The sequence below is a fragment of the Haliotis asinina genome, chromosome 8 (assembly GCF_037392515.1).
Source record: "Haliotis asinina isolate JCU_RB_2024 chromosome 8, JCU_Hal_asi_v2, whole genome shotgun sequence".
In the NCBI taxonomy this organism is placed as follows: Eukaryota; Metazoa; Mollusca; class Gastropoda; order Lepetellida; family Haliotidae; genus Haliotis; species Haliotis asinina.
The window spans coordinates 65,364,907-65,388,668 of NC_090287.1; the positions used below are offsets into that span (position 1 = coordinate 65,364,907).

The 23,762-nt window shown below is 44.1% G+C and overlaps 1 protein-coding gene across 1 annotated transcript; it reads right to left on the bottom strand.

Annotated features, from left to right (window-relative positions):
* Nucleotides 1-672: 672 nt before the first annotated feature.
* LOC137294026 (cell division control protein 42 homolog) lies at nt 673-20,126 on the bottom strand. The gene is made up of 3 exons (XM_067824945.1): nt 19,905-20,126; nt 8,514-8,572; nt 673-4,083 (listed from the first exon to the last, which is right to left on the bottom strand). The coding sequence occupies exons 1-3, from the start codon at nt 20,035-20,037 to the stop codon at nt 3,682-3,684; spliced, it is 594 nt and encodes a 197-aa protein (XP_067681046.1). The 5' UTR covers nt 20,038-20,126; the 3' UTR covers nt 673-3,681.
* Between the last annotated feature and the right edge of the window lie 3,636 nt (nt 20,127-23,762).

The window sequence follows — 23,762 nt, forward strand, 5'->3', positions numbered from 1 at the left end:
GAAAATGTCCTTTGGAAGCACCAGGGAAAATACCAGTAGAAATGTGGAGGCTACTGCCTCTGTCTCAAGTGAGCATCCGAAAGTGGTTTTCTGTTCGGATTTGCAAACACGGCAACATAACCGTGGAGTTTAACTTAAGCTTCAGGTATATCGGTAATCTAACATAACGGTCAACAAGAAATGAAAGAGACCAGTGAAATAATCATCTCATCTGATTCATATTTAAATGTATGGATGAAGATTCAGAGAGACGACCAAATATCCACTATGGTGTTTGTCGATGCTAAACATAAACGTCAATGTGTCGCCGCTCGGTTGCTCAACTCAAAGAATGTGGTAACCCAAGGGCATCCGGGTTAGAAATGGTATGAAGGAACCCATGGTTGACTATCGGGATCAGGTGGTCAGGTTCCCTGTCCGACTTGATATCGTACGCCAGTTACGTAGACCAATGGTCATAATGTTACTTATTGGGTTGTCTGGATTACTTAAGATCTGCCGCCATGTTAACAACAATCAATGTGGCACCGAGAGCTAGTTCAGCCCGTGAATCCCCATTGAAACTCACTGAATGGGTGTTGAGGATCGCCTCTGCTTTAATTTCCAGTCCACACAGCATGCAGATAATTTGTGTAGCATAGGAAAATAAGAAGTCAAAACAAACAAGAAGCGGAAAGTGTCTTACTTGTGTGTTTTATTGTCTGTATAAAATAGTTGATTATGACAACGATGTGTTATAGTACATGTATGTTCACAGATGAAATGTCAGATAAAACAAAGCAGGAGTCAAAGTCGACAGTGAGAAACTCCGGAGAATACTTTGGATACTCTACATGTAGGGCAGTAGGGAACTATCCGCACGAATGAACCCTGGTTTGGCGAGTCAGTGTAACAGCACAAGACTTAGCCCCCTTCAACCTCGAGCCTGCACACAGCTTTCAAATGTCGCCCCAACCTCTAGCCCCCACACAGCTTCCAAATGTCGCCTTCCACATGTGGGTAAGTGGTAGAGTTGGACGATTACACATTTACAAACACAGAGTCAACATGTCCAGTTTCTGTACATGCGAATGTAACCGTGCGCTTGTCCGTTTTATGAAGGGATATGTAACACATACACTCAGTACACTCTATTCTTGAGGCCAGACTAGAACAGATTCACCATGAAAGACGACAGCAACACAACATTTACGTCTTGTATCATGTATTGCCAAGCGACGTTTTGTAACAAAATCAACATACATTACTTTCATTAACAGATCTGATATATCACAGAGACATTATAACAACAATGTATTGGACAGATGATTGTTTCTCTAGTTAAACCTCTTGCGTAGTTTAAGCATATTATACACTATATACAAACTGGATCTGTTAAGTCACTTACATTTAAATATGCTAGTATATTGAAACTGTCGAAAAAATGTGTAATCAAATTCAGCTTAGGAAACAAGGCACCTCACGCGCATCTGGGCATAGAATCAGAACCACCATTTGTTTGGGTGCAAATCGGACAAATTACCTGCCGAATCGCCATGTAAATATTACTGTCATCATCTAGAAAGCATAGGCACTACCGAAATAACCAGGGTCTGGTTATAAACCATCAAATTACGTCCCAGTGTACAGGAAAATATCAGTTTCGTAAGAAAACAAATCCGCAAATCAGTATTACCCCGGTTTCGATCACGTTGTCTTAAGTATCTAATCACGTCGTAACTAGTCTCTACACTGACTTACCATGAACTTGTAAAAAGTATGACCTTACGCCGCTGTCATATCCAAGCACTATCGAGGAGGACGAAGCTAGAAATGAGCTTCACACACTGTAGATAATCATCCTTTTACTAATAAGCACGAGCAAAGGTTTCCCATAGCTTAACAGATTGACAATAGTGCCATGAAACAAGTGGCTGGTCTATCGGTTCATTTGAGCGGGAAAGTTTAACACTCACCCGAATTTGATACGCATGATTGTTGCATGACTGACTAGATCTAATGGCACTCCTCTCTTCAACAAGAATATAGGCAAAATGAGTTTCATACAAGTCATATACACTATCGATTACATAAAATTCAGTGGAGTAAGAAACATACAAAAACAGTAGAAAACATGCAAAACAATAGTTAAGCCTCAACGCCACCTAATTTGTGACAATACATGGTAATAAAAGTCATCAACAACGCAACCTGAAAGTCGACACAGGTCATCGTAACACCAGGCTCATGGTACAGCTAATACTGAAACACATGGAAAACGCATATTCGACTGTTTCCTAATATTTGATCAATCGGACGTTGTTGTTTGTCGGCAAGAGATGGCCAACGCAAACACAGGTTAGTTTCATGTAGCGAGGGGAAACATTTACCTCTAAAATCGATTTATTGCCCAAGGTAAACGTAATTATGCGTTTTCGTTGTGTGTCATAATATACACAAAACAGACATTCGGGAAAGTACCACACTGCGCTAGTTTACGCCCACGACCAGTGTACGTCCACGACCAGTGTACGTCCACGACGACCCAGTGTACGTCCACGACGACCCAGTGGACGTCCACGACGACCCAGAGTACGTCCACGACGACCAGTGTACGTCCACGACGACCAGTGTACGTCCACGACGACCCAGAGTACGTCCACGACGGCATTACGACGTACTCGTGACGAGCGCTTTGTGGCAGCGAGCCCGACTGTGACACGGGTATACAATACTGATGATGCCTGCTTCACCCGCCTCTCAACCTGTTCCCGTCCACACTGTGATCTCCTGGTTCCATACCCTGGCTGAGCTTTCATGAGATCACAATCGGCGTTGATGATTTCATATTTAGACGTCAGCGAGGACGTTAATTGTTTACACTGCTCAGGTTTGACACCTCAGCTAATGTATACTGTTGCCTAGCAACTACAGGAGATGCTGCTTTCTGACATCTATTGTCGCATCAGTGTCAATGTTGGGGAAAACGTGTTAGAAAGATTCTGCACTCCATTCTAACGTCACAGTATTATATTTTCACAAACATCATCCCAAAATACTCCATAATAGTTCTAGACATATGGCGGCATGAAGAGGCATGGCACGTTGAATGAGCCTAGTATGACACGTCGAATGAACAAGCATGACACGACGAATGAGCTAGCATGACATAAAGAATGAGTCTGCATGATCACACTAAGGCTTCACAGTCGCTTCTGTGACTTTCTTTGATATCTCCGCTGTCTTTCTTTCGAGACTCAATTTTCTATGACTGTCCGCATGATGTCACATTTCCATTCGGAAACAACCAGGCCCTGTGTCCCGTAATCTTAGAAACAATCAGGTTCCATTGCCCCTGCTTTCCTATACCCTGCTGCCTCCAACTGTGCCAGGCAACATGGCGGCCTTGGCTTCATGAGCATGAGTAAGCACGTTACCTTCCTCATCATTTACTCTCTGCACCTCCACGAACCTGCACTCACGTACACAGCTTCAGGTACATCTCCAATATAAGGACTACTCTACTGTCACAGGGTTACTGGCAATATCCTCAGTGTGTGGACTGGTTCTGACCGTCCGCCTCAGCAAGCAGTCCAATCATCGACTGTAAGGCAAGGACGGGGTTCCTTCTATAGTTTCATAAAATATAATATCATATACTTTGCACTGAGATGGTCCCAAACCTGACCTAAAGTCACGTGATCACAATATGGTGCACTTCCGTTTCCCGTGTTTCTTGGGCTGCACTTTAGGTTCCAGGACAGCTATTATAGCTTCGTCAAACACGTCCTTCAACCCTTTCTTAGTCAGAGCTGAGCATTCCACGTAGGAATTGCCCCCAAGTTTGTCACACACTCTCTCCGCCTCCTCCACTGTCACCGGCTTCTGTTTCCTCTTCTGGAGTTTCTGCCTGGTGGGTTCGTCCTCCCTCAGGTCCACCTGAGTCCCCACCAGCAGGAATGGCGTCTTGGGACTGTTGTGTCTGATCTCAGGAATCCACTTGTACTCCAGGTTCTTCAGGGAGTCGGGCTTCACGACCGAGAAGGCCACCAAGAACACGCTGGTTTCTGTGTAGGACAACATCCTCAGGCTGGTATACTCCTCCTACAACACAGGCAAACACACATTAGACTAGTGTTGCGTGATGACAGCTAAAACGCAGGAGTTACGACCGAGCAATATAGTAACACATGGCAACAGTACACCATACCAAACAAGGTCTTCGAAGTGAGTGAGTTTTGTTTTACGCCGCACTCAGCAATATTACTTATGTATGGCTGCCGTCTCTAAATAATCGAGCCTGCATCAGACAATCCAGTGATCAACAGCATGAGCATCGATCTACGCAACTGACGTGTCAACGAAGGTGAGTCTGACCACCCGATCCCGTTAGTCGCACCTTACGACAAGCATGGGTTACCAAGATCGGTTCAAACCAGAACCTTCATGGGTCGGTAGTCGAAGGGGTTTCACTCCTCAGCATTGAAACTATAATATTGAAATTACATCTTATTGCTATCAACTACTGAAGAAAGTCCCCCCTAGCAATGTCGACATAACATGCCATATCAAGGGACACACCTCTGCACAGAGCGTCACAACCACTGAGTGACCAACATCCCCGAAATAAACCCCAGGACAAGTTTACATTCAACTCACAACACAATATACCTTTATATACCCATATATGATATTTATAATCAGAACAAAAATACAATCATGTACTAGAAGATGCAGATTTACATATTCAGTGGCAATATTAGTTCTTCCCATACAACACCCTACAATTAATTTCGGACGATTCAGATACGATAATGCGACTGGATCAGCGACATGGACACAGACAAGACCTCTCAACCTCACTTGAATGACACAGAAAATACCTCTCAACCTCACTTGGATTACACAGACAAGACCTCTCAACCTCACTTGAATGACATAGAAAAGACCTCTCAACCTCACTTGAATGACACAGACAAGACCTCTCAACCTCACTTGAATGACACAGACAAGACCTCTCAACCTCACTTGAATGACACAGACAAGACCTCTCAACCTCACTTGAATGACACAGACAAGACCTCTCAACCTCACTTGGATTACACAGACAAGACCTCTCAACCTCACTTGAATGAGGCAGACAAGACCTCTCAACCTCACTTGAATGAGGCAGACAAGACCTCTCAACCTCACTTGAATGACACAGACAAGACCTCTCAACCTCACTTGAATGACACAGACAAGACCTCTCAACCTCACATGAATGAGGCAGACAAGACCTCTCAACCTCACTTGAATGACGCAGACAAGACCTCTCAACCTCACTTGAATGACGCAGACAAGACCTCTCAACCTCACTTGAATGACGCAGACAAGACCTCTCAACCTCACTTGAATGACACAGACAAGACCTCTCAACCTCACTTGAATGACACAGACAAGACCTCTCAACCTCACTTGAATGACACAGACAAGACCTCTCAACCTCACTTGAATGACACAGACAAGACCTCCCAACCTCACTTGAATGACACAGACAAGACCTCTCAACCTCACTTGAATGACACAGACAAGACCTCTCAACCTCACTTGAATGACACAGACAAGACCTCTCAACCTCACTTGAATGACACAGACAAGACCTCTCAACCTCACTTGAATGACACAGACAAGACCTCTCAACCTCACTTGAATGACACAGACAAGACCTCTCAACCTCACTTGGATTACACAGACAAGACCTCTCAACCTCACTTGAATGAGGCAGACAAGACCTCTCAACCTCACTTGAATGACACAGACAAGACCTCTCAACCTCACTTGAATGACACAGACAAGACCTCTCAACCTCACATGAATGAGGCAGACAAGACCTCTCAACCTCACTTGAATGACGCAGACAAGACCTCTCAACCTCACTTGAATGACACAGACAAGACCTCTCAACCTCACTTGAATGACACAGACAAGACCTCTCAACCTCACTTGAATGACACAGACAAGACCTCTCAACCTCACTTGAATGACACAGACAAGACCTCTCAACCTCACTTGAATGACACAGACAAGACCTCTCAACCTCACTTGAATGACACAGACAAGACCTCCCAACCTCACTTGAATGACACAGACAAGACCTCTCAACCTCACTTGAATGACACAGACAAGACCTCTCAACCTCACTTGAATATCTAAACGTTGTGGAAATAAGATGGAAATGTCGTTTTAATGAAACAATCAACTTGAAATGTATTTTATCATTTACTGCTTAGTTTCATAGTTCACGAAATACTTCCATAAGCTATTTCTCGAAAACATGGGATTAATTCTATTTCCTTGTTTACTGAAATACACATGCAGGATCCGGCTCGATCACAAATAGCTATCCTGAACCTTGACACGGGAAACTGACGATATATGTCCGGGTAACAACCTCGCATGTTATCGTACTAGCCTAAAAATAAAAGTTTAAAAAAATCAGCGTCATAAAATTGTTTGCGGAATTAATTGAGAAGACACTTGTAATCACACGATCTTTTCTGTAGATTGCTATTTGGTATTGCATATCGTTCTTTCGTGCAGGCGTGGTGGGTGACTGTAGCGTCGCTTTGCAACAGACTTCCTTATTTCAACTACAGCTGAAAAACGGGTGCTGTCTAACCAGGGATCATGATACTCTGAACAGTGGATCTGATCCACCAGTTCGTACCGTCTAACCACCAAGGGACACAACTCTAAAACGAGGAAGGGTCTGTAGGTGGGCGCAAATAGGTCTCTTATTGGTCCACGTCGCCCTAAAACTGTAAAACCAACCAACCAACCAACCGAGCCTGTAGACACGCCTACAGGACCTATGGACCATCATGTAAACTAAATCCGTGGTATGTCAATATTTATCAATACCCTACACAAACTTCACCAGTTATGAAGAAAGGAATGAAAGCTCATCAGTCGCGCCATGCTGGAGAGGTCTTACGCCCAGTCATAACAAACTAAACATTTCCTCAAATTCGGACGACCCCTGAGTATTTTTTTCTGTGTGATGTTTGAGTCAGCCTGCATGATGTCGCACAGGTGCCGGTGGTGTGGCATGTCTTTTTTACGTCACTCCCTAACACACTGCCTCCATGGCGGAAGATGCAGAATATATACCATCAACCATCAACGTGTACATAAATACAAGTAGGTTCATCCCCTTGGGCTTGATGTGGGAGGCCGAGGTGAGTGAGTGAGTGAGTGAGAGAGTGAGACAGAGGTGATATATACTCGGACATAAACGTACCGTGTATACGAATACGTTAAATATACGAACGGCGTAATGAAAAAATCTGTAGACCAATCAGTGGGCGAGTGAGGAGTGAGTGAGTGAGTGAGTGAGTGAGTATGCTTTTACGACGACCTTAGAAATATTCGAGCAACATTACGGCGTGGAATACAGGAAATAGACTTAACACAATGTCCCCATGTGGGTAGGAGAAACCGGGTCTTTAACCACTAGGCTACCCCGCCGCTGCAGGCACGCGTCAAACATACCGTGTTATATAGTCTATAACAGATGTCATAATTTCCAGGAAATACATATATACACTGACTGAGGTAATACAGAAATACAAAACACTGTCTAGGGAAATACTGACACACAAGACTTCAAATTTAACGTCACTTTGGCAATATTTCAGCCATATCGTGACGAGAATTCGAACATAAATACTGACTGTATTGTATTTGGAATAAGAAACCTGTCATCGATGGATCACAGAGTTATGTAACCGTACAGAGTTTGATTAACATGTTAAATAAAACACGTCATGTAAAGGGTCCCACATTGATAAGTGCATTACATCTCGTCTCGAGATCAGGGTGACGTCAGCTGATGGATATGACGGCTGGTTTGCCGCACAGAAATACCGGTGTTTATAAACACGCACTTTGAAACGAAACACGCGTTCCTCAAGACCCACCCCCTCCCCTGTCTCGCATGATCATGATGGAATCCCTGATGATAGAACTGATTGTGTACGCTTGGCAGACACGCCGTCAGTGTCCAGTGCATCAGGCACATTTAGTCTACGCGAATGTATTTGGAACATATCAACGAGGTCATGTCGATTATTTTCGGAAGGACTGACATATTCTGTTAACCCACTGGGATACAGGTACACTGACCCCAGCAGACCAGTCCTTGTTTTGTCCCCTGAATGCCGAACGGCTATCAGAGTCCACGGAGCAGACACCTTCTGATGTACCTTTGGATGTTCATACATCATTGACTAAATAACTGCCATCAGAGAATGATTACCCTACTGAGATAAACATTGTGCTATTTATGGGTAGTCAAAGTCTGAATCAGAGAACGGATGAATCTGAGCACCAGAGTGAAATCACTGTCCGCCACCACGTCGACGCTTCCTTCCAGGGCCCCATGTCGACGTCGAGAGGCGCGCACTGGCATCAGTACAACACCAACTGTCGACAGAGCTTGAGCATCGACAGTAGTATATCAGACCTCTGGGGAAGGGGTTGTCTGTACATACCTGTCCCGCCGTATCGAACAGACCCAGCTGGTAAGGTGTGTCTCTAATGGTCACGGTCACTGAAACAACAAATCATATAACTATAGTCCCAGTATATATAATACTGACAGTAACAAACAATCCCATTTACATTAAAAAGGATCCAGTATCCACAGTGAAATGGCAGATTCCTAAACCTGGTGAAATCTAGACTTGCTTCATGTAAGGCTTTAGCATCGTAGGGAGGACTAGGCTGCTGGGAAAGTGTATGTATCACTTGCTTGATAATGGTGTTAGTGCCTACACCGACACACGTCGCATCCATGGCAATAAAGAAGTTGACTATCCATAGAACTTGTTTTTCCTTCAACTTATGTTCGGTTAAAAATGTTCATTTCAGAGACCAGTTGTTAGTCCAGATGTGCGACAGACTTTAGTCTCAAGTACTGACAAGGAAAGGACGCAGGTCGAATTACACCTAACACGCACCAAGTCTGACTTTTGATTGTTTGGGTAAATATTAAATTAATATATGCTTGGTTATTTAAAACAAGAGCCATCAGAAGATGACATATCCCCCGGCCCCCACATATTTGAAAGGACAAATCATCTGACAGTTACTTGATGTTTTCTTAGATTAAGTTTGAATCGTTTCCATGGAAGTCATGGAAAATATAAGTGCCATATATCTGTAAACAGCGAAAGGCACCACCTCAAGATCTGTCTCATATATCTGCCAAGATCTGTAGAAGGATATGAAATGGTTTTCGAGGTGTGCTCTGGAAACGAAGCCTGCTCCTCCATTTTGAGACTAAGTCAGAATTGTTTCCATGGAAACCAGGACAAATAAAAATGCCAAAACAATGTAAATAGCAAAAGGCACCACTTTGTGGTCTGCCTCAAATATCTGCCAAGTTTTGCTGGATTATATTGAATAGTTTTCGAGTTGTGCTCGGGAAACGAAGTCCATCCCTCCTTTTGAGACTAAGTGGGAAAATCAAGCTCCTTTTGAGACTAAGTGGGAAAATCAGCCCACCCACCCTCACCCCACCCCTAAGTAATGGAAGGAATTACGGCAAATTTGAAGGAATTGAGATGCTCCGAAAACGAAGCCCATCCCTCTATTTTGCGACGGAGTCCGCAACGTTTCCATTGAAACTGAGAAAATAATAAATCACCAAACCTGTAAATAGCAAAAGGCACCACGTTAGGGTCTGATTGAAATATCTACCAAGTTTTGTAAAAAAAAAATATTGAATGGTTATTGAGTTCTGCTCCGGAAACGAAGCCTGCTCCTCCATTTGGAGACTAAGTCAGAATTGTTTCCATGGAAACCAGGACAAATAAAAATGCCAAAACAATGTAAATAGCAAAAGGCACCACTTTGTGGTCTGCCTCAAATATCTGCCAAGTTTTGCTGGATTATATTGAATAGTTTTCGAGCTGTGCTCGGGAAACGAAGTCCATCCCTCCTTTTGAGACTAAGTGGGAAAATCAAGCTCCTTTTGAGACTAAGTGGGAAAATCAGCCCACCCACCCTCACCCCACCCCTAAGTAATGGAAGGAATTACGGCAAATTTGAAGGAATTGAGATGCTCCGAAAACGAAGCCCATCCCTCTAATTTGCGACGGAGTCCGCAACGTTTCCATTGAAACTGAGAAAATAATAAATCACCAAAACCTGTAAATAGCAAAAGGCACCACTTTAGGGTCTGATTGAAATATCTACCAAGTTAAAAAAAAATATTGAATGGTTATTGAGTTCTGCTCCGGAAACGAAGCCCATCCCTCCATTTGGAGACTAAGTCCGAAACGTCCACGGAGTATACATGCCGGGGGATAAAAAAAACGAACGAAAACAGGTCAAACATATAAAAGGGTTTAGTTTGTACAAACTGGATAGACGTTCTCAAAGGTATGTGAGGAAAGTTAATGGGTTGGCATACTTTAAACATATTTTAGTTTAATTTCCCAAACCGGTCTAAGCAACCTTCCCGAATGCACTTCCCCCATTTCATTCGGATCAACGTTTTAATGTCTTTCGTTAAAGTCGAACAATTTGTTTTCTTTGTTACAATTACAATGAAGCTGTTTGTCACTCCCCGGTGTAGTTTCCCCTGCACCTAGATAGTATTACATACAATACAACAGGCAGTCCCTGTTCGTCTTAATACAGGGGTTTCTGGGGGTGACTGTCGTACATCACATGACCATAGATTCGTTCTTTATGTGTTTCAGGAAGTATGTCCACTGCCTGATAGTGATGACTCACGAGGCAGGTGCACGTGCTCCACAAAATGATGTCATGCTTTCCCCGAACCCATACAGCGAAGTATGAAGATCATCTGTATCTACCAAATTGTATCTTCATCTAGCGATTGAATCATGCATAACGCCGCGGTGTGCAATAATCTACACGTCAAGACTGCCTGTGATGGGACAAACAGGGGGTTGATGTCGTGAGCACCGAGCAATACGATCAGAATTTTGTCAGTTCACAAGATCACACATTTAAGCTGATTTGTCTTCCACCAGTTTGGGCAAGCACATGGTACCGGGGACCTACTCTGTCCGGGACCGCTTCGAGGCAGGAATTCTTCAGGTGAGAATACAACGAGTGCAGTGTTCAAGTGAGTGAGTGGGTTTAGTTTTACGCCGCACTCAGCAATATTCCAGCTATATGGCGGCGGTCTGTAAATAATCGAGTCTGGACCAGACAATCCAGTGACCACCAACATGAGCATCGATCTGCGCAAATGGGAACCGATGACACGTGTCAAGCAAGTCAGCGAGCCTCACCACCCGATCCCGTTAGTCGCCTCTTACGACAAGCCGAGTCGCCTTTTATGGCAGGCATGGGTTGCTGAAGGCCTATTCTACCCCGGGACCTTCACGGGTCGCAGTGTTCAAGGGGGTGCTGTACAACACATATTCTTATTAACAGCATGCATGTATTCTACACTGTACATATACAATGACAGAATATGTGATGGTAAGTGTCCACGGAGGTTCAAGTACGCCGGGATGGTGGGTAGCCCAGAGGTTACCGCGGTTGCTCGTCACGTCGAAGACCCGGGTTCGGTTCCTCACATGGTTACAATGTGTGAAGCTTATTTCTCGCGTCACCCGCCGTGACCGTTTGTATAGCTATTCGGTGGCACTGCTCTTGAGACTGGGCGCTGTCTAGTGCCGTTGCACGACTCGCGACAGGTCCTGGTGTTGTATTAATTAACAACGCACGTTTATAGAGACAACTTCAAACCGGAAGCGACGTGTGATTGATTGCGGCAAAGTAATGGCTTGATTTGCTATAATTAGATATGAGCGGTTTTAAACTGTGACTGGTGCGTCAGCAACGCTGACAATGTGAAGCTGGGAAAGAAGAGGTTACAGCACTGTGTTCCGTTGGCGCTATGCGTCAACAAAACCTTCCCCGTGTTTGATAGGGAGTGTGAGGACGATAGATATTCCGGCCCTTTACACTCCCTCGTCGGGTATTGATTAGAGCGTCCCTACAGGCAGTAGTGAGTATTTGCCAACCAAGTGCAACGAAGCATGCTCCAGGAGCGACAGTGAACTAACATGAAACATCGGCTTTAATAATGCAACGACGTACATGTTCGTCAGTGATAAGTGATTGAGGGAGTAGTGACACTGTCTTCTGTATGTCGCTGATCGGTACTGGTGCACTCAACCAGTTGTCATGGCCTTGCAGTCAGATCGCAAACAGGGCCCCTACTGAGTACCCCGACCCCCCACCGAGTACCCCGACCCCCACTGACTACCTCGACCCCTACTGACTAACTCCACCTCCACTGAGTGTCCCGACTCTCACCGGGCTTCCCGACCTCCACTGAGTATCTCCACTGAGTACCCCGACCTCCACTGAGTACCCCGACCCCTACTGACTACCTCCAGCTCCACTGAGAACCCCGACCTCCACTGAGTACCCCGAACCCCACTGAGTACCCCGGACTCCGCTGAGTACCATGGCCTCCGCTGACTTCCACTGGGCTTTCCGATCCCCACTGAGTACCCCGACCTCCAGTGAGCTACATATTGCCATTAGCAGACAGACAGCAGACATACAGGTGTTAATAACCCAGACATTTTTTAACTTAATCATATTGTTCATAACCTCATACTCCGGGCAGGCATACTACTCACTGCGCATGCGTTAAAAGCGCAGCGTAGCATAGCTGTTGAAACCACTTTTTCACCCAGCGCTGGGGGGAAAATTTGTGAATCGTTTGAACTACGATTTCGCGGGCATTTTTTCATCGCGGTTTTTTTTCAACTTTGTAGGCTGAATTGGCATTTTCGATGATTAGTTTCAGTAAGAGCAAACCGAAAGGTATCAGGATCTGCAAAGTTGGGTTTTATGTTGCATGTGACCTTTAAATTCACTCAGTATGTAGAACGGTCAAACCCCTATGTATACCCTCTTCCCATTTCAGAACAACATATATTTATCATCTTTGGCAGAGAACAACAAACAAAAGCTAAGACAAGAGTCTATGATTCTTCACAGATGGCACTGTACCCCCTGTCGGAAACACCGTCTGGAGCAACAACATCTGAAACAACATCATCAGTTCAACATCTCTTCTGTTGCTGCATCCACGACGACTGTGTCGTCTGCTACAGAGCGAACTCCATCTAAATACACGATATAGTGATGTTCTGCAGGATCAACAATAAGAATCATGTTATAAATACCGCATCCATCGTCTGTTCTATATTCTGATCTGTGTAGCTAGTAGCATGTAATGCGTATATATTTATCGTCTGCTTTGAAGCTATCAATCGTCTGCTTCCAGTGGACCTATAATTAGCTGTTCCTATGTTGGTTTAGATGCCCTACGGGATCGTCTACTGAGAAAGTGTGGTGGTCGGAATGACCTTTCCTGGCAGATTCTACTCAGTAAATACCCCTAAACGTCGACATATTTGATATTGAAACAATGGCAAATCCCCACAGAACATATTTAATAGGCGACACAAAACAATTAACACGACACCAGGTTCTGGGTCAGTGTAAATTGAAGGAGGGGGCAGTGTTGGGCCAGAAATGTTACATCGTATTTGCAGTGTTCCCAGTTACAGTGCAACTAACTATAGGCTTCTCAAAGTGACTGAGATGACACATTAAATGATGTGCACACAACCTATTAATACGTTGTGTATTCTGTCGGCATTGGCGTTTGCTCGCCTAGCGTGATGGCGGTCGATAGTGAGCTGGAAATGTGCTGGATGTAAATCATCTAAATCAGCCGCCCCTCACCATGTGTCAACATAAATTCCCCTTGAGTCGGCTCAGCAGTGGAGCAGAAACGCTGTGATCTATCTCAATCTACTCGCTATAAGCTCTCGCAAGAGTAATTCATGAACTTTACAGGTTTAGTAAAATTCATCTGTACCTTTGTGTACATTAATTGCACAAAACATGTTGTCAACAAAGCTCTCTGTTGTTCTGTTTATGAAAGATCCATGTTAGATAGTGAACACATCCGAGGTCGCTCTGGCCAACATGAGCCATTGCGTTCTCGCCACTCACCAACCTCAGGAACTGAACCGGATCCTCACTGTGACTAGTGAACACTTTAACAAGTGTGCTGCGTAACCTATCCCATGGTGACCAACATCAGTTACATCTTAACTATATAGAGCGGCAACACCAGAGCCTGATGCATAAGCTATGCGTATACGCTTGACCAATGCAGACAATTAGCAGGGAAAACAATGGTATCGCCAGGAGGCTTGTATAATGATAAAGAAGGAACACCACAAGTGAACAGCAGCGATACTCGTTACGGATTGAGTGTTGTTTTATGACACACAATCCAGCTATCGCACAGTAGACTGGGAATAATGGAGTCTGGTCCTGGTAAATCTCGCACTGAGCCATCATTGTATCATACAACTCAGTTAGATCACACACAGTATCTACATTATTATTACGGTGTTGCGGCGATCTATATCGCCCACAGGCTTCTTCGTAATTAGCATGGCGGCGATAGTATTATTATCTGCATTACGGTATGTCCCTGCGACTAGCGCTTCCGGACTATAGTCATTGTTTATGGGGAGTACCATATGACCTTGAGTGGATGACAACGACGACAAAGGGGATGTGATGTAATCGAGGTGACAGCTTCTACCACGCCCGATAGTGCTCGCGTCAATTACGCAGATTTCTCGTGTGTCATCCTTCCTGTTTGAATTAAGTGACCAAGACGCATCGTGTTTGCCCTGAACATATCGGGCGTAGATACTTTGAGTAGATCGGTAGGTACATGCCCTGAATATGTCGATAGATCGGGCGTAGACAGCGTGAGTAGGTCGGTAGGTACTTTCCCTGAACATGTCATTAGATCGGACGTAGATACCCTGAGGAGGTCGGTAGGTACTTTCCCTGACAATACCGTTAGATCGGACGTAGATACCCTGAGGAGGTCGGTAGGTACTTGTCCTAAACACATGTCGAGATGGTGTGTGGACAGGAACCGATCTGAACATTTCTCTTGAGCCACAGGAACTATTCCTAAAGCGAGTTTATGTTAGTTAACCGTTAGCCTCCATGTTTTCCCATAGCATGGTGTTATCCCTCACGTGGGTTCTAATGTTTTAATTCCGTTTTGCGTGATAATGTAACGCTAAAGGGGGCGCTAACCCACACTCCTTCGCTGTATGGCGACGGGTGTTCTATCCCGCTCTCACTCATGTCGAAGTCAGCGACTTGGTGAAGTCACGGTGAAGTTGCACTTGTGACCACGTCGCTTCCAGACGACCGCGTCACGCCTGGTGGTGACAGTGAGAGACAGGAAAACAGCCCTTGGCTATCTGTCTCAACCGGACAGCCGGACACTAGTCTCATCACAATGACCATTCTGCAAATCGAGTTGGCCCGGACATGGGATTGAGGGTCAGTGTGAAAGGACTGGCCAGTAACGCCCATGGGATGAGAGGTCAACTCGCGGTATCCTTCATGGAAGTTGAAAGTGAACTAAATTAATATTTCCTTTCATTACACACATGTTGTTTCACAGAGGATAACTTAACACTATATTTTGACAACACAACACTACATGCACCCCGGGCCGTCTTGACGTGTCTCGGGGTATGGCTGTGTTTATCAAGCCCCGAATACAGTCGAACTTATTCTGGGGCGGCTTGGTAGCCTAACAGTTAAAGCGTCCGCTCGTCAAACTGAAACCCGAGTTCGATACGACGGGTACAATGAGTGAACCCCATATCTGGTGTCCAGCGCCGTGATATTAGTGGAATATTGCTTAAAGCGTCATGAAACCAAACTCACTCACCCATACTTATTTACGGTGTTTTGACAACCACGGAACCAACACGGATATGAATGACTGAGGACGTTCAACACGTGAGACCAAAAACGTCAAGCACTCCACTGTTAACTGTCACTATCATAAACAGAACCTGAATTGAAACTTAGAACCAAAAGTACAGTGCATTACTCGGTGTCATTTCTACGGCAAAATCACTCCGAGAACTATCAACAGTCAGGAAACTGCTCCTCCTTAAAAGTGTGTTAGTGTTAACTTGGTCAACATGTGCCCGCATGATATACTTGTCACTGGTGACACAACAGTTCAACTTGATTGACAGCTACACACACTAAGTTACAAGATGTCAATGCACTTCAAATATCAAACAGCTGCAGTCGTGACGCTGGGGGAAACCACAGCAACGACGCTACACATCTTCGGCGTAATACACTCCCGATCTGACAGGTGTCCGTCAAGCCCGAAACCATCATTGTAAAATACATCAGGCCAAGTGCAATGTACAACCTGTTACAGTTCTTATGAATCACCACTGAGGTTACCAAACTGATCTGTATATATATAAGTCAACATAGACAAGCACCAGCATCGCCATGTCACCAGGGTTCCGCTGTGGCCTCAGCTATGGACTCGACAAGCGGCGCTGACAGACAGACCCAGCAGTATTGCACGACCTGTCCAGGGCCAGTTGGGGAATCAGCTGACATGTGTCACGGCATAATGGTAATGCACATTTCAAATGTCACAGGGGAGAATTAGCATGCTCGTCACCTCCATGATCGTTGTTCTGGGTTAAACGAGTCAATGCTAAACACGTCCAGATTTGTAATAATCTCTTTACTCGGCTTCAGCCGAACTATATACAGTACAATACATTATTCAAATTTGACATTTACTGCTCGAAGGTTGTTCTGGAAAACAATAGCTATTAAAATACTGTGTGTTACTAACAACTGAGTTGAGCTCAAACTGGCACAATTTACATTTGATTCAACAGTCATCCCTTCCGTCCATTTATCTTCATAATGTTGTTGGAATGTTGCTTCTATAAATATTGACTCACAGATTGAGAAATTTTGTTTCATCACAACACATTTTAACCTACTTCCTTAGGTGAGACAGCAAAATGGCGTGCGTCCTTTTGAGTGCTGCTCGGCCTTGATGGTCTAGTGTATGACATGTTCTTACTTATATTCCCGTCCCTGGAGTATATGGTGATAGGAAATGATTTCCGATGCTGATTTGTAATAGTTGTTTTTAATAGCTAAGTAGGTGTTGGTTTTACAAAGTACATACATCTACGATTGCACAAGGAATGACGCACCCTTCCCCCTTACTGCAGGCCAGCCCTCATCCCCGGCCTCAGCTGCACAATGTCTAGGTTTTGATGTCACTGCTCCAGTTAAACATTACTGGGCGCTTTGCGGGAACGACCCAGAGGACTTGTCGCGGTTCAGGATACTTTCAACAACTTTTTGATGTTTGCTTAAAAGACAAATATTTTGTCCCCGATGGGCATTTCGGTTGTTGTTTGTTATCGACGGTTCTGATGAAATAAGTAAGGTGCTGACTTCACTACTTCTCGCAATGTAGGTCATAGAACAGACTGGAGCTGAAAGCTGCCGAGTTGTCGCGTGTTTCTTAATCTCAACGATACTTTCAGGCCTGTGCTCGCGTGGAGGCGTATGGCCTCGGAATAAGTAGCTCACAGCACGTGTGATGGAGTGCATATTGTTTAACACCGCGGTTCAAATATTCCAGCTGGCATTGCGAGTGTTACAAAATCCACACCTTTAGTTGACGTAATGATCAATGTCTACTGTTGTAAGGGAAAACACGCAATCAGTCGATCAAACAGTCTGACCACGTGATTAAATATAGTCGCCTGTTAAATCAGCCAATATACAACATAAGATAATCCACTTCCCTTGCTTTAGTGAAACGTATGAACAGAAACCATATACCGGTGTGTAGTCTCTGGTAGGTACAACGTCTCTCAGTCGATGCGGTTGTCATTTTGGGGGTGAAAGGTTAATAGTGTGTGTGTTGGATGAACTATATTGTAGATTGATTAGAAGGCAATGCACTCTACAATCAATCAATCTACCCATGTTAATTTGACACCGTTAGGAATCGATAAATATCAACATGCAATGTCTACGCAACGATTTTAAACCAGACGGGCAGTCTCATTGATCTAGCAGGGTTTGCCAGATCTGTGGGTGATGTACTGTGTTCTAGAGCTGCCTTCAACGGTGCTGCTTTGAGGGTTAATAAAAATAAAGAATGCCGTCCCCTCCTTAGCGTCGTCAGCTCGGAGATTGACAAAGTTACACAAGAGCACGTCGACACTGCTCTAAAGAGGCGTCCTAGTTGAGGGTCAGATAGTTAATGGATTTCCCACACCGCCCGGAATAAACAGCAAACAATCGTCTGCTTGTACACACTGTGTCGTCTGCTGGGAAAACACTGCTAACTGTCGTCTGCTGAGCACATTGTTAAATATTTTCTGCCGGAACCAACAAGTTTGCATGTGCAGCTGAACCCGTCAGACTCGCGTATCATCATCACACGCCGACTGCAACAAGGACGAACTGATATCTCCTCTTAAAAGTATTTATACCATGTTTGGGAACCCGCATCAGGAGGGAAGTGATGTTAATTAGTCTGTGTGTAAAATCACCATTCAGAAACGAACAGATATAAGCTGTTTCAAGAAGCCGAGAATGAAGTAATCCGGTGTAATGTTTCTGCTCTTCAGGGATATCAGTCCGAGGCGGGATAGCAGAAGCAGCTGGTTGTTGACGACACTTTAGTTGTTTGAGTTGGTTCCGTATGTTCATGGCCACTGTAGTCTGCTCCGTTCAGAATATCATAATCAAGAAGTTGTTTTTCTCACGACGGCGACTATTGTCGTCTGACACCGACACAGGCTAATGTAATCCTGTTAGAGGACGGGTCAGGATTTGTCTTACTAATCTCACGGAATCGAGTATATCGTCTGCTGAGCTGCTGTTCACCGATCCAAGTATAATTGGGTCATACAAAAGTATGCTAACCACTTCACACTCACTAACTGTTGGCAACTATCAGTGGACTCGCACACCGGGAACTGACTGTTGGCGAATTACCGAGACGTGAGCTGGAGGCACATCCTTGTAACGCGGGTGTGTGATGATGTCACATGAAAAGATAGATACATACCTACAGAGTTCGTCACGGACACTCACCTCGGAAGTTTAGTTTTCCAAAATAAATATTCAATTTATATACGGGGCCAGTGTATCAAATGGACGAATTCGTTACGGTCGACCGATGAAACTTACTATTAACTATAAATGAACCGCTCAATGAAAGAAATCATAGTTAAATTCAACATAATTCTTCCTGGATCACAACAATTGCTGACTCAACCAGTAAAGTTAATCCTTGTAATATTTACAAATTCAGCAACATTTATCATTTTTGAAGGCAGCTAGAAAATCGATACTCCCTGACTCGATTATACACCTTGTTGACAAATTGTTTGTATGGGTGATCTACACGAGCGAGACTGAACATCGAGGATTCACTGATGGTGTCGTCTGCTCCATGGAAGTCATTACTACCAAACAGGTCAATAAACGACAGCAAAACGTTTTGGGTAATTACACAGTTTATAACATGGACCGTACATGTTAGGTCGACTTGTGGTAACACAACTGTTGATTTCTCCTCCACGTGCCCTTCCACCGTCAAGTCACAGAGGTTATTGTGTTGTCTAGACTATCAACTACCACTATATTTCACTGCCACTACTTCTCAACAAAGGATACCGATATCTACATTAAATATTAAAATATCTCCTGAAAACCTCTCGATGAATCCAGCTCAAGGAACAACCACCAACTCGGCTGAACTGGGTAAATGTGTATGTTGTATTCCGACATAATCTTCAGGATGTCCTGTCATATATGTAACGCCAGTTCAGTAAATGGGATGTACGATACCCTTACCCCCTCCACCAGGAAGAGGGGACAGAAATCCCCCCTCCCGAATGGTAACCCCTAACGTTGTGACCCCAAGCGGCAGGTGTGAAACACCTTACGGGACCTACCTGCATAGTTGTCGAACACTGTGGGTATATATTCCGTGGGGAACTTGTTTGTTGCGTAGCTCATCAACATACACGTCTTGCCGACAGCACCATCGCCGACCACCACACACTTGATAAAATTAGGCTCCGCCATTACAAACAGTTGCCTCGCTCCAAAGCGAGCAGCTTTCGTCTCTCTCCGTATTGTAGAGCACTTGTCAGTGGCGCTCCACTACATGACGTCACCTCACAGCCAATCGCATACAAAGTAGGCTATATTTAGATCTGGATTGCAAGCCGTGATTCACCTAGGATGGGACAATTTCTCAATACCCCGGTTGCCTCTTGTTACGTAGAATAGTAGCACATTTAGAGATGATCTATCTGCAATTAAAGTCTAGCTGCAGGACTTGTGTTGAATATACACTTCTATACAATAACAAGGAACTGCTGTCTATGGATGTCACAACAAAGTACATGCAATCTATTTCCTTATGTGATGGTATTTTCCATGCTATCGGGGATGTTGCGGTATCATATCGATGTGTGTCGCAACCTGTAGGACTGTCTGATCCAAAGTTTATTTACGCATTAACGCCACGGGAGATGGCTGTGTAGCGACTGAAGGGATTTTACATCGCCATGTTTGGATTGTGGTTTGTTTTGTTAGTTTCTGTGATTGACATTACAACTCACACAACACAGACATCCACCTTAACAGCTGAACCATCCGATAATGTTAAACAATGTCATGGCCTGGGCAGGGCGATTTATAATGCAAAACCGTGTTCCACTGGAGATATTGCTTGTGTGAGATTAAACACATCTCCCTGGATACATCGTTTTGACGGTAGAATTTGCCTCAGCGTCATGAAATCCCAATACTTTGACATCATCAATTTCATGATTCACAATGCTATGACCTAAAAAACATGATGACATCACAATACGATGACGGCATAAACCTGATCAAGTAATAATGCCATGACATCGCTACACTACACGTATAATGGCAGTGTCGTGTTTAGTGATGTACCTTTCGTATATAAAACTGACTAGGGTACACACGGATACACCTGCTGCAGTTCTGAGCACATGGCTATACCTGGCTATATACTTTTGTATACAGGGCTATAATTTCTGCACTTCCACATGCAGGGCTATACCTGCTGTGAGTGTTACCTACACAAGACTATATCTGCTGTGAGTGTTACCTACACAAGACTATATCTGCTGCATTATGGAACATTGTTCTCGGTCCTTTCGGTTTCGCTGAATTATTAATTGTTTTAGTTTTCACTGAAGCTGGTCACCGACACAGGCGGTGCTTACAGTGTCACTTACAGCTGCTTCGACTCGTGTATGTGTTTGGGTTCCACAATGAACATTGCGCTGCTTCCTTTGTTTATTTTCTAGGTTATATACTTTATTTTCCTTTGGACAGATCAATGGCAAATGCATTAACGTGTAAGATGTTGATTCAAAATCTTCACAGAATTAAATGTGTATTCGCGGACAATATTTACCACTTTGTATGCATTGTTTAATGAGATCTCAAACAAATACCGAGTGCAAGACATATAGTTGTTTCGGGACGAGCAGACCATCACCGATTCTCATGTAAGCAAATCAACATGGCTTCCCGCCAAAGTGGGTCCAGGGAAAGGTCAGTGAATGAGGCCACATTAACTACGGCTGAATTACAAGGACGGTTGATCCCCTGGGGCCAGGTTCTCGCCCTGGGGTAGAGTGGAGATGTACTGTCCATATCATTGTAAGCAAGCATTACATCAGTCGCTTTCCGCTCAGGGTGATACACTACATCATGTAAGACAAGTGTCACGTGATGTCTTACAGTCAAAGTAAATCACGCTAACTGTTTTACATCGTTCATCTGAGCGTCAGTCTGCAGACAGCTCTGATCACCTACATCAATATACATGCTCTGTATCCACTGACACACAAACATACCCCGAGGGGTAACATCACTGCTTCATCAATAACAGAATCATTAATACCTCTCCGAAAAGTGGAGAGGTTAATGAATTGTATTGCATCTTTGATAAACTGACACAAGCTATGAATACCATTTAGAAACTGCTCAAATGTAACATGTTATAATATTTGGGATTACACATACACTCTGAGGCTGTGGGTTCTAATCCAGCATGTGATTCAACCCAACAAAAGTTCTTGAATCTGTACTTTACTGAGAAAGTGTAATCCCAAATATAGCATTTACTACGTTATACAAGCTAGGAGATTTATTTACATATATAACTTCACCCTTCGATAACACACCAGGAGTTTTCAGGGTATACTCCAGTATTTGATGATGTCGGCTCCCAAGTTAAGAGAAACAGGAAAACATGTTTTCTGTCATGAAACGCTACGTGTTCAAGAAAACAGACAACATCAAATGTGGAAAAGACCGTGGAAATCTATACAAAGGGACATTACTCCATGTGTGAGATTGGTATACCTTGATCCACAACACCGTCCGGATTCACGAGGTCTCCCTGTACATACAAGGACAATGGCCGTGACTGGACTTAGTACGGAATAAACAATGGCAGGTAAACAAGGGTAAAATCCTCTAATCTCTAAGGCAGGGCTGCCGCGCCCATGAATAGACGATAAACAACAAGCGTTTGCCTTCAACGTAAATGTAAGGTAACTCCCCATGTTTTAAACACAAGTCATGCTCTGTCTATGTTTCCACGTCATTTACGTTTGGAGTTCTCCAAATACACTTAAATGGTTCACAAATATGTCTCCTTATGGAACACGCTCAATATGAAAGACGCAGATCACCGGACATTGTTGTCAAAATCGACAAAACTTCAAAGACGATTTAAAACGCATGTTTTAATGGTGGAGTGTCAGGTAGCATCATTGTAGCCAACAATCTGACTGCTCGCATGACCAGGAAGCCGAAGTACTGCTGTACTAGACATCACATCCACAGCACGGTGAGACAGCAGAGCCGGGACAATATTGCAATCATTGTATCAATATTCCGTCAGGCTGCTGGTTGCTTGTGTGTACAGGGGCTCGGTTGCCCCAGCTCCCCCCCCCCCCCCCCCCCCCCCCCCCCACGACTGACAGGTAACACTCTCACGGTGCCCAGTCCAGATAATCGACTTGCTCCTGATGAATGCTCACGCATGCTTGTATCAACTGTAACCAGTTACTGAGAAATCTAACGTCAACCGTACAGCACACTATCAAAGGTTTTGTTGTTGTTCTTTAGATTAACGGAATTTAGAGATAAATATCAGCGTCAGCAGATATAACGCTAGGCAATTGTCTTTAACAGATTAGAGAATGTAATGTAAAATATCGCCTCAACTATATTTGTGTACCAAGATAGTGGACAGGTGAGAAGAAAAAACAATGTTTCACACATGAAGTCCAGCAGGGTGACAAGTGGCGTCCGGGACTTTACGTGTTATATAACATGTGACACGTATTGCACGACATAGTGGCCCTATCAACCTGGTTTACTACAGGAGGTCCGACTAGCCAATCAGCAGCTGGCCCAGTGAACAGTCACCACATCGAATAAAACAACATGGCTGAAATGTTGGACAGTAACTGTGGAACAGTGCTTCATCAAAACAAATAATGTGATTTTACAATTGTCTATTTACTATCGCTTATGTTCAAAAGATGTCTGGTGATATAAAAATCACACAAACTGTCCTGCTGTAAAGCTCACGAGCTGACACACCTTCACATTCAGTAGGTCGTACATAAACGTTAAGTTCCCGAGGTTATAAGGTTTACAAGATAACTTCGGTGACTTGTACTTTGAAACTTATCTACTTATCCAGGCACATATACCGATATCATCATAAGCATTCTATTACAGGGTTT